This window comes from Haliotis rubra, unplaced genomic scaffold, assembly GCF_003918875.1.
Source record: "Haliotis rubra isolate DU_JTF1 unplaced genomic scaffold, ASM391887v1 Scf385, whole genome shotgun sequence".
NCBI classification, from domain to species: domain Eukaryota; kingdom Metazoa; phylum Mollusca; class Gastropoda; order Lepetellida; family Haliotidae; genus Haliotis; species Haliotis rubra.
The window spans coordinates 801,734-814,081 of NW_025767063.1; the positions used below are offsets into that span (position 1 = coordinate 801,734).

The following is a 12,348-nucleotide window of genomic DNA, read 5'->3' on the forward strand; positions in this document are numbered from 1 at the left end:
CTTATTGCTTGGGCATGTCCCATACATTACCTCAGGTTGATCAAGTGTGGTGGGCATTGAAGAGGACAATCTCTCTGAACCTAACTTCAGGTGTTTGTCTATAATTTGCCATCCTTTGGAAAGGTTATGCGCTCAAACTGCTCAAACAATTTGTTTTCTTGATTGCCACAGACAAAATATGAAACAGATGTAGTTTATGTTCACTAGAGATCAGTGCTGGAACTACAAACAAATGTTTATATTTACTGTTTTAACCATTTTTCTGCTAGATTTGCTGATCAATCAAACATTGTTGAGTATTTTAATAACACAGGAAAATATGGTTTAAGTCCAAATATATCTGAAGTAATCTGATGCCTTATGTAGCACGATTCCCGTGGAACTGTGAAAACTGTGCATGTGTCATGATCTGTCAGTCAGTGGGACATGTGAATATCTATCACTGTGCATGTTTGTATCTGCGAAGATCTGTCAATCTTTGTTCACTGCAGATGCTAGTAGAACTATGTATGTGTGGTACAATTTTCATCTTTGCAACTGAGTAGCTGCTACGATTGTTTTGACTGTCTGTGTGTAACTATTTCATCTGTGATAAGATAAGATAAACTTTATTGTCTCTCAAGGGAAATTTGTCATGCATTCAAAGAGCCAATACAATGCATATAACTTTCATGCCACATCATTGATATCACAATTACAATTTGGGAGGAAGAATTTAAAGTTTTACACTGTATGGGACAAATGACTTAAAAGTTTTTTGAGTTTTGTAATACATTATTTTGAAACCGTGGCCAGAAGGCAGTAATTCATAACATTCATTTAATAAGTGTGATGGATCCGATTGAATTGCCAGAGATTTCATTTTCTCTCTTGGCTCATAATGAAAAGGAAGAGTTACGAAAGAGAAGCCTCAAATTTTGCTGGATATGTTTATAATTTTGTCATTTTTGTTTTACTGTGTAAGAGGAAGATTGCCATACCATGCACATATGATTGTCTATCTGTGAAGTTTATCTGTCTTTGTTCACAGTGCAGGATAGTCTGTGTATGCCTATTTTCACCTAAACAGCTATCCTGCATTTACACTTATTTATATCTTATTTATTTGTATTTACTTTTACTGTAAAACTATCATTTGAATAAATAACTTAACAAAGAAATAGATGCTTGTGTTATTTCTGAGATACTACATCAGACATTAATAAGAATTTTGGTTTGTTGTTTAACGTCGCACTCAGCAATATTCCAGCTATATGGCGGTGGTCTGTAGATAATCAGGTCTGATCACACAATCCATTGATCAACAGCATGAGCATATATGTAACAAATAGTTTAAGACAATAATCTTATTATTTCTGATCACAAGTTTAGGGATGTTCACCTGGGGCGGATCCAGGATTTCAAAGCAATATTATTATTATCATTATTATTATAGGATATTTATATAGTACACATATCCATGCAACTGGTACATGCTCAAGGCGCTGGTATTTTTTCCCCTCGATCACTGGATGTCAGTCTCAACAGCACATAATACTATTAATCTCAACTCTTCCAGCCAGTAGGCACACAAAGTTATTGTGGCTTTCTCATCCAACGAGGTACCCATTTACAGCTGGGTGGACTGGGGCAGTTTCATTGCTATCAGTTTCATAGTTTCACAAAAAAGCATACATAGTAGTTTTTAACATTTAAAAATATTTTAACTACATATGGATACAATGTTTACCTGTAAAAAAATATATAAATATCTATGTTTCTTGATAATGTTTTGTGAATTGATAAAAACGTGCATTTATGTATTTTAATGCACGTCAAAGCGACATTCTTTGTATGACGTCCTTCAACTTGGACATAATGCAAATATTGCAATATATATGATTTCCAAAGAGTATTGCTGTGTTAGCTGTGATTTCTGCTGGCATACCTGTGCATAGGTGAACATTCTGTACTCGTAAAATAATCTTAAATGCGACGATAAACTCCATTTCCCCTCAACACATTTCAACACCCTACTTGCCATTGGGGTATTTGGTAACTGTTGTAATAAAACTTACATCACAGCTATTTTCAAATTGATATTTTAATTTCCGGTTTTATTGATTTTGATTTTTCTGATAATTCCTTGTAGTTGACCTCCATGTGCAGCCTTGGATGTTTTTGCCTCCTGCATGTTGGCTGTGGAAGGCTAGAGACAATATTGCACCATATGAGAAACAAGTCTGGATCATCAGACATGCCACTCACTCACAACACAGACATGGACTATCCATATCTTCCAGAAACAAAAGAAAGCAGTTCATTAAAATAGAATAATATAATGTAAAACAAAATACTGAAAACAGTGACTGGTGATCTAATTCTATGATGCCTTCTATTCAATGAAAACATTATAATAGTAACTGTGTTTACACAAGTTATGAGCTCTACCATAAACTGTTAAACAACTCTTCCTAATCCTGACCCTTCCTCAATATTTGGTCTTATGACAATATACTTATATAAGAACATACACTTAGAATGATTAAGATGCTTCAACAACATGACTTAACTCTTCAGACTTCCACAACTAAACTAGTAAAATTATGGGATTATTACCACTGAGTGTTCTCAGAGTGAGTAATGAGGGAGATTAGCTGTGTGTGATTCACTGCCCTTCTCACACACCTTCATCAGTAACCCGCACTATTTGACTTGTTGAGCAATGGCCATTGAATAAGTTAAAGCAAAAGCTTTCCCCAACAGACAGCATAGCGTCAGTACAACAATAAACATTCACACCTGGCATATTTGCCCATGGCAACAGGACAGGGAGGGTTACCTCTGATTAATACAAAACTCTGACTGAAAGAATCTTAATGGTATAAAGGGACACCATTCAAGATTTTACTGTGACCCACATAACGGCCATAATATTATAACTTGCCTGGAAGTTGGATGTTACTGTGTATTACGAAGCTATACCACATGGTAAACATGTTTTGTTATATATATTTTAATCTACACCATACACAAAAATATCATTAGTGTTTCTAGAATTAACTCTTATTCTCAAAGCACAATTTCGTACTATGCCTGCGATTACAATGCTTTGATTATACTATTTAAAAAGTTGTTGATCTGAATGATTCTACTGATTCTGTTAATTTGCGTCTTCAATAGATTACCCTATGCCTTGATTGATCCTATCTAAGTCTTGCCCAGATAAAGATCCCTGGCTGTTTTACTGAGGATTTTCAACAAATCACTTCAGACATTCCTTCAACACTAAGTGCCACACTGTCATATTACGGAAATACTGCTAAACACTGCTTCAGAAACAAGTAACCCTTAACAGGATAATTAGCATTGAGCATGGTGTTTTAATTGCTATCCTGTTTGTTTGATGTTTGATGCCAGATGTAGCAATATTCAAGCTATATAATAGAGGTCTGTAGATTATCAAATTTGGTTCAGACGAACAAATGGTTGATATTATTTGCAGTTTTAGCAATATTCTTGCAAAGCCATGACAGGAGCCTTAAGAATCGGCATCCTAGCATTGTACCCATATGGGGATTCAAACACCTCAACATTGTTGCTACCCATCCACTGCTTGAACACATTAAGTCTCCTTTCACTTTATTTAACTCAGTCCTTCTGACCAACTGATGACTTCTTCCTTATGTCTAACTTAACTTTCAGTTCAAATTATCCAAGGAAATTATTTTTACATTAAACCTCTTTTCACATATGCATTATTTAATATATTTCTAAAGGTTGTTATCATGAATAGTATCAGGACGGAAAATGTTATTTATAATGGATAGATAACATAAGGAAGCACAACCTTGACTCTGTGGAGACTTAATGCACTTTGCAGGCGGAAGCTACCATTGCCCCCAGTCAGCATGTCTTTCAAACCAGAAGTGCTGTTACAGTCACTGCCTGTGATTACAGTTGAGGTGATATTGTCTTTCTGAGGAAGGATATTCTAGCTGTGCCAGTCTTTCTTGTTGGGACCACTGTCTGAAGTTGTAGCATCACCTGTAGATTGTGCTAGAACCGATGTCTACAGTTGTTGCCAGCCCCACCTATAGATTGTGCTGGGACCACTGTCTGATGATGCTGACTCTCCTGTAAATTGTGCAGGGACCACTGTCTGCTGTTGTAGCAACATCTGTAGAATGTACTTGGACCACTGTCTGATAATGTAGACTCACCTGTAGATTGTGCTGAGACCACTGTCTGCTGTTGTAGACTCACCTGTAGATTGTGTTGGGACCACTGTCTGATGTTGCCTTACCTGTAGATTGTACTTGGACCACTGTCAGCTGTTGTAGCAACATATGTAAAGACCTGGGTCCTGGATACACCACCAACAATGAGGCTTCTGATACTGCTTTGTGTATGGTGCACCTACAGTCACCAGGGGATTGATGGTTCTACCTCTGGTCAAGGGGAGACTGGAATAGGTAAGTAGACATGCTTTAAAGGAGTAACTCAAGGGCTATGAATGGGATTGATTGACTAAGTTTGGTTCCTGGTTAACTGTAATCAAAACACACTCTTAACAAAAAGTTTGCGGATCCTGTCCTGTGTAATTCTCCTCCATTCTTCCTACAATATGATGACCTGTTGTGCAAGTATATGTGGCATAGGTTGATGCTGACGTAATTGAGTTCCACAGATGATAAGGATGGTCATGGCAAACACTGATGTTTGAATTATGAAGGAAGTTATCTGTGATACAAGCTGAGTGTGCTACTGTATTGGCATATCGAAACAACTCCCTCTGTTGGTTGATAATCACGAATAGGTGATGACAAATTTGGTCCATGTGCCAATTTGCCATCATATTCTCCTGAACTAAGACCAAGCCAGATTTCTGTATATCAGATAAAGCTCCCTAGACCACCACACTTCCGTTACTGAATCTCAATTCAGTCAGGAGGGTCACAATTTCTTTTCATTTTGCCAAGATATCTCCAAATACACTTCTAGGCAGCACACTATCACATTATGTTGTCTAGCCTCACTGAGATGACAAGTGAGTTTCTGTTTTATGCTGCTTTTAGCAATACTCAAGCAATATCACAGCAGGGACACCAGAAATGGGCTTGTACCCTATGGAGAATTGAACCCAAGACTTCGGTGTCACAAGCGAATGCTTTAACCATGAAGCTATGTTATTTGTTGATGTTGAATAAAGAGTATTAGATGTCAGGTGCCCAACCATGTCACCGAGTCTGCCTTTCAGATTCCTTTAGTCACCTTTTAGAACAAGTGTATTTTACTAGAGAGTGGTAAATTATTCCCTAAATCTCCATGAGTATAGCAAAGATGTTGTGTCCTGATGTTGAAGGAACAGTGACAGTATCAGGGTGGGGAGATGTCGGCGTGCCCAATCAACAGCCTCTGACTCTCCAATGTAACTACACTCTGAGTCCCGGGGAGAATGTGACAGAGTTCCGCTGGAGCAGAGTGGAGGGTGGCAAAACTGTGGACATAGTCAGGGGCACAGTGGATCCACCTACAGCTACATTCATCGACTCCTGGAAGAACAAGGGATGGTTTGCTGGTGACTACACATCCTCTCTGGGCATCGTACTGGAAGCTATTCATGTGACATCCAGTTATGCAGGGACATACAGGTGTACTGTGCGTGGGATGTCCGGTGCTGCTGCTGATGTGGATGTTGCTGCTTCCATACTGAGTAAGTATTGCAACAGTCAGTTGTGTTTACACTTCTTTCAAAAGCATGTTGCTAATACTGTTGCAAGCAATATTCCAGTCATGTAAAACATAACCAGTAGTTAATAAAGTTTGGACCATGCAATAATACACAATCAGTTATCCTGCTTGACAACACATCTCTCTGTTAGTCTCTTATGACATTCTTGGAAGACAGAAACAAATTCAGGGGCATATGATGTCAGGTTTCTCAAAACTGAAACTTTGCTAATGGTTTTCACTGAAGAGGTAAACCTGCATCCAATTTTCAAACTCAGTCATGATAGGTGACTCTTTAAAGCCTGCAAAGTTTCATTCATAGTTTCTTAAATTCTTTTACAAAAATACCGTAACATCCAAAGGAACAGGTTTAGAATGGGTTTGATAAACACGTCAAGTTTCATAATAAAACTTTCATGCAATTAAAAGTTACGCTCTGAATTAGAAACTGTACAGACAATATGTTACAGATAATAATTAATGAATTAAGCCTCAGTTTCATAAAAGAATATATTTTGAAAAGATGAAATACCATTTATAAGGTAGAAAAAGGCTACAGTCAGTAATTGTAATCCATTGTTTCCATTTTCACTCATTTCTTGTCCACTAATAGGACGCAAGCTGAGCAACAGTCGACAGTCATTTTTATATGAGGTAAACCCCCAGATATCTAGCTCACTACTGAGTCAGTATTCATTAGGGCATTGACCTGTAGGTTACATTTTGTACAAGTGGACTTTGATAAGTTTTTTGTGTTTATAGATAATTTGTGTGTGCACCTTGTAAATCTGCTTATCTGCAGGCAATGGTACACAATATGGTGTAAGCCCTACCTGTAGTGCTAATAATGAGCCACATGAAAAGAGTAGTCAAAAGTGGACACTGATTGTTTCAGTAAAGGAAAAATACAACACTAAAAATGGTTGGTAGGCAAATTACATACCATGGAATCACATGCAATGTGTATGTTGCTATTACATGACACACTCAGCAATATTCATGCTATATGAAAATGGCCTGTGAATTAAGCCTGGATTAGAGAAAGCACTGATGGCCACTGAAATTATGAAGAAGCCAGGCTGTCAGGAAAACTGTGACATGCAAGTCAACCAGGTCAATCTTACAATCAGCACAGGTTGCTGGGGATCTGTTCCAACCTGGAATTCCAACTGGTAGCAGTACACAATTCGTATACGTTTGAGAACCTTTACACTGAAGGATAGTGGGGATTATCTGGAAATTAAATGGGATTTTCAGATAAGGATATGATCTCATGAATTTCATGAATTCCAGGAATCATTAGCATTTCATCTTCCTGCGGCAAGGCTGTTAATTTACTGCAAAGGTACAGTTTCTACCAATGCTGAAATAGGGTGTAATGTTGCGGCTCATTTGAAGCATCATACGTGGCTATTACTAGCTATGCGCCTTGTTTGTCTCTCCTATTAACCAATCATAGGAGTTATTCTATGACTCATGGCAACGATGAGCTCATTTAATACTTATTGTAATAACATGGATGTTAAACAGACAAAGTGATTAAAAACACTTGAGACTGTTTTATAACAACCATGAACTTAAAACAATATCTGTTGATGCCCAGTTATTGTAACAATGATTTGCAAACCCTGATTAAATCAGCAGTTCAGTTACCATGTTCTTAGCGAGCCTCATGCTGATCCCATTACAAGATTTTGATTGGACTGTGCATAGATTCATAAGGCCAGCCAACAAACAACTCAGAAATTCCAGACTAGCTTGTCAAGGGTGAAAACAGGACTTCAATAATCAATTTACTCCCTTGCCTAAGGAAGATGAAATATTGCATGAAAATGTATTGACATGATGAATGTTTTATACTTACCGGTATAAAACAATTGTACACTGGAGTTGAGTCATGAGTTTTTTCCTACATTGGTATAACTCTGTGAACTAGTCATGGTGTATCTATGAACTATTAGCTGCCGCTTATGTTCAGAGTTGCTAAAAACTACTTGTAATTGAAAGTTTGTCTCAGAAAAACATGCCTAGCTAAGGACATATTAATCTGTGAACGTTAGAGAGTATTCTTTGCACATAGTCTTACATTGTTTTGTTCAAAATCTTGTTTCAATAAAGGAGACGTAAATGTTTCTTTATCAAAATATGCAAAATGACAAACACACTTGGGAAAGAAATTATTTACATTTCAAGCCCAGCATAGCATAAAACCCTCTGTGTGTTCTCTGCAGGCTCATGTAGGTCAGCATAACTACACAATTACATTGTAGTTGGTAATAAAAACATTTTTATCTGAAGCCTTAGCAGATGAAATAAGCTGTTTCCTGAGACAAATTATGTTCAACACAGAGACACATGAGACCAAGACATGCTGTTTACAATGTAACTACTGATTTTCAGAATGGGAATCTGTTTCACAAGGATTTTGAAGTATTTCTGGCCTGTTAAAGTCATGATAGAAGATGCCCCCTCCGCACTTTGTGAAAGCTGTGTAATTAAGCATAATGTGGGTCAGTCCCTCAGCCAGAACAGTGGACAAACAGAATTTATTGTCCACCTGCTTATTATCAAAGTTCCTTCCCCTTTATACAAGCTGCTATCAATCTCTTTTTACATTTGCTATTTTCATCAGATCATTATAACAAAATACAAGTTTGCACCTATTCATGCATGATTTAATATGCTGTATCTGAAGACATTTTCCACTTGACTTGTGCGTGAGGTCTTTATAAGTGACCTACATAAGTGAAATACATACATATTAGTAGACAGCTGTCATGGTGTCAGTTTGTTGAAGGGGAAGGGTCATCTCTGTATAGTCAGGGAGGTGCTGGACTGAAAGTCGCCAGGTCACATCTCACCATGCACCATAGGAATGCAGAGGCCTCAATAACAGCACTTACCATGACAACAGTTCAACTCTGACACATTTTTTTGTACCCACATTTTTTAATGAGAGCAAATATTTTACTGATTATAAACAGTAAAAAAATTCAATATCTCTTTAAGGTCCGGTAATTTCATATTCAAAACATAAATGGCATCTTTAATTAAATAAATAACCTACTATCATTGTAAGCTCTCTTGTGATGACGTGTTCACATGTCCTGCTCTCACATGAATGAAAAATGACCAAACATGAATAAAACTCAAAAATTTTAACAATTTGAATGACATATTAATCTTTTGGACAAATAACTTAAAATTTGCTAGAGCTTCTCTGTGGAACAAGGTTCCATGCATTTATCTGACTCCTTCTGTCAGCTTTGAAGACAAATCTTTAGACATACCTAGTTCAAAGTAATATCATTTTTACATAACTTCTTTGAGAGCCATTTTAGAAGTTACGAAATACAATGATGACAAAATTATACTTCATAGGTATGAGATTTGCTACAGAATCTTGTGCCTCTGTCTAGCAGGAAACACAACTTGACAGTGCTACATTACTGCTTGACAACAGTATAAGAATCTGTATCCAAACATCACACTTGTGAAATCAAAGAAGTTGTTATCTATATAAAAAAATGTCATTATTGTACTTTTCCATAGCTCCCAAAGCAGTTACTTTGGGGTGAAGTTTGGCACACAGAAAATGGACTTACTATTTCACTTCATCTCACTGTTAATCAAATAATTAGAGAGAGCAGGATTAATATAACACTCTTATTAGTGAGTGAAATCACCTAGCAGCTACATCAGGGATGCTGGGGAGGTGTAAGGATGTGTAGTCAGTCAACCACTTTCACATTCACTGTTACACACACAGAGACACACACAATTAGCTTATAATCCCATTCATTTTTATTCTAAGAGCCAGTGAAACACAACTCATCTGATTACCACTTCATCATCTATGATTGGGAGCACACCATTTTCATTCAAATGTCCCCAAGTGAAACAGCATCGTAGCTCACCTGGCGATCTACTCACCAGCTTAAACTTAACAGAAGCTGCTGTCCACAGGAACAGTCATAAGTATTTTTTTCAATATGGCTGCTGAGGTGGCCATATTGAAAATCAGTTACAAACATAATGGGGCTCATGATTTGTGGGTACAAACATTTTTAGTTTCAGTTTCATAGGTCAAGAAGTCATTTACAACCATTCAGACAATCAAGTGACTGATGAACACACTAATCTCTATTTATTTTTCAAGTGCCTTTGCTACTGCCAAATTTCCATTGAAATATGAAACTGAAAGGATAAACCATGAGAACGGGTTCAAATGTCTTGGACAAAAGCCATTTTACTGTCAACAAGCTGAGTAAAGCAAACACTAGGTTACGATATAACAATTTATATATGACCAGAGTTCATGAGGTACATCCAATCATTGTTAAGCACCACTAACAATAGATTGATTCCGTGAAAAAAATCAGCAACATTAAGATGAGTCATAAATTGACTTACCGTATATGACCATAGATAAGCCGAATTTTAAGCACCCAGAAAAGCAGTCTGTAGAAGGCGGTTGGTTTATCTATAGGTTACAGTTTCATCAAACTTATTTCTGTTCATTAGAAAACGACATTGTAACTACATAGTTAACAATATCATATTTTTTGTTGAAATCTTCATAATCAAAGTAACATCATATTTCTGCTTTCTTTTCACAGCTCTTGCACCAGATGATGTGCGCCTCCTCATGGGTGATGTGGTGACCTTGACCTGCAGTGTGACCTCTGATACATCAAATGCATCTAACATGTATTTCACAAAGAGACATCAAAATGATAACACCACACTTCATAAGTGGAACATGTGCCATAACATACCTAGGAAGACGAGATACATGCAGAAACCAGTCAGCAGTCAGCATGTAAAAGTAATCAACTCTACGACCATTCAACTTCAGTACAAGACCAAGGTATGATTTCTTCTCTGAGGCTCAACAATAATATAATATATAACAACAATAAATAAATTGATGAAAACGCATCTCAAGAAAGCTAAAAGAATTTATGTTAAAACTGAAAACTAAACTATATGCATAAGTTTTATTTGTAGTGTAGTTGCTGGAAAATAATTTTTATTTGCAATGCTAATTGTCATTAGGATTAACTGTCACATATTTTCTGGCTTGTCACAGCATTTCTCTGTTATATTTGGTTGTTCGCTGATATACTAGCAATGTTTTCTTTTTCTGTTAACCCTACATGATGACTCATAATGATATCTTTGCAGGAAGCCAAAGTTGATGAAGGTCTCTATCGTTGCTACTTATGTGAAAATAACAAACCACATGCAGCCCTTTCTTATATCAAACTGTACAGTACGTGAACTTGGGTCATTTTCTCTGTAAAACTTTTACTATTTGTTATTCAAGGGGCAGTAAGGCAGCACAGTGGTAAATGCGTTCTCTCACACGCTAGTATTGGTAAACTGTGACACAACTCTAATTTGCTGAAAGTGTCATAAAACCATACTGACTCACTGAATGGTAAACTTGGTAACAGAAGAAGTTGGGCAAGAGATTATTCATGTGATTTCCAACTTAATTTACCTAAATTGTTTTTCACAGATATAATAGAGTCAGTACAGCTCACAATATTTTTTGTTGCCAGGGAGAATGGAGGCGGTAACAAATGTGTCGTGTGTGGTGGACAACTGGTCAACCATGACATGCAGCTGGCCACCATCCGCTTCAGATGCTACACTTGCTATACTTAGTTGGGGCACAAAGTGAGTGAAGGATTATTATATGTTGTACATAAACTCAAAGACAAATAAATATTAGTCACTGGTCCAGACTCATTTACATGCCATGGTCACATAGCTGGAATATATCTGAGTTTGGCATTAAACAACAAACAAACATTCATTGTCCTTTGTTGATACCTGACATGATTGACATTCCAGTGGTGTTGCCAGCCAGCTTTGTGTTGATGACAAAGTTCCTGGATCTTGTCACTGGCCAGCAGAACAGTTCAGCATGGGAAACCTCTACACAATAGTTGTCAACATTACTACAACATCTGACACTGGTGACTTCCTCGATGTGAAAGTGTCAGATCAGTTTGTGTTTAACACAAGTGAAATTGGTAATCATTTTGTCAATACAATTTCCTACTATCCTCAGTTATTTTTTTTAGAATATTAAATAATATCATCAAAATCCATCATGGAGATTCTGGGATAGAATATATCCAAGGCAATGTATGCTGGCTGTAGCTGTGACTGAATCCTTTGATTGGATGGTCAAGCTTGGTAACGTGACTCATTACATGTCATCACATGATTGCTTATAATAGCTTTTCTAAATCATATATTTACAAGCTGTTGTCATATAGTTGGGATATTGCTGAGTGCAATAAACAAACAAATCATCCCGTATCCCGCCGTAAAGTTGCTGGAATATTGCTAAAAGTGGCGTAAAACCAAACTCAGTCAGTCTATCAGTACAGGGATAAAATATAAACTCACCCAAGCCATTTTCAATCAAGCAATGGTATTCCAAGATCTGGAAGAATTGCAAATATTTGGGGTCATTACTGTATGCTCTTACTGTTTGGGCTTGTAGACAATGTTACTTTCTATCCCTTCATTGCCTTCATTTTTCCATTCAACAGTAAAACCATCTACTTTGACTGACATCAGTGCCACTAATTTCAACAGTACCTGTGTACTGTTGTC

General features: G+C 37.0%; 2 protein-coding genes across 2 annotated transcripts; both read left to right on the forward strand.

The window, feature by feature from the left end:
* The first annotated feature begins 5,322 nt into the window (after positions 1-5,322).
* Positions 5,323-10,588, forward strand: LOC124286503. Its single transcript, XM_046722877.1, has 2 exons — positions 5,323-5,695; positions 10,332-10,588. Exons 1-2 carry the CDS (start codon positions 5,323-5,325, stop codon positions 10,586-10,588), a joined length of 630 nt encoding a protein of 209 aa, XP_046578833.1.
* A 253-nt stretch (positions 10,589-10,841) lies between these two features.
* On the forward strand, positions 10,842-12,306 carry LOC124286504. Its single transcript, XM_046722878.1, has 4 exons — positions 10,842-10,987; positions 11,280-11,397; positions 11,575-11,756; positions 12,236-12,306. The coding sequence occupies exons 1-4, from the start codon at positions 10,885-10,887 to the stop codon at positions 12,304-12,306; spliced, it is 474 nt and encodes a 157-aa protein (XP_046578834.1). The 5' UTR covers positions 10,842-10,884.
* The last annotated feature ends 42 nt before the right edge of the window (positions 12,307-12,348 follow it).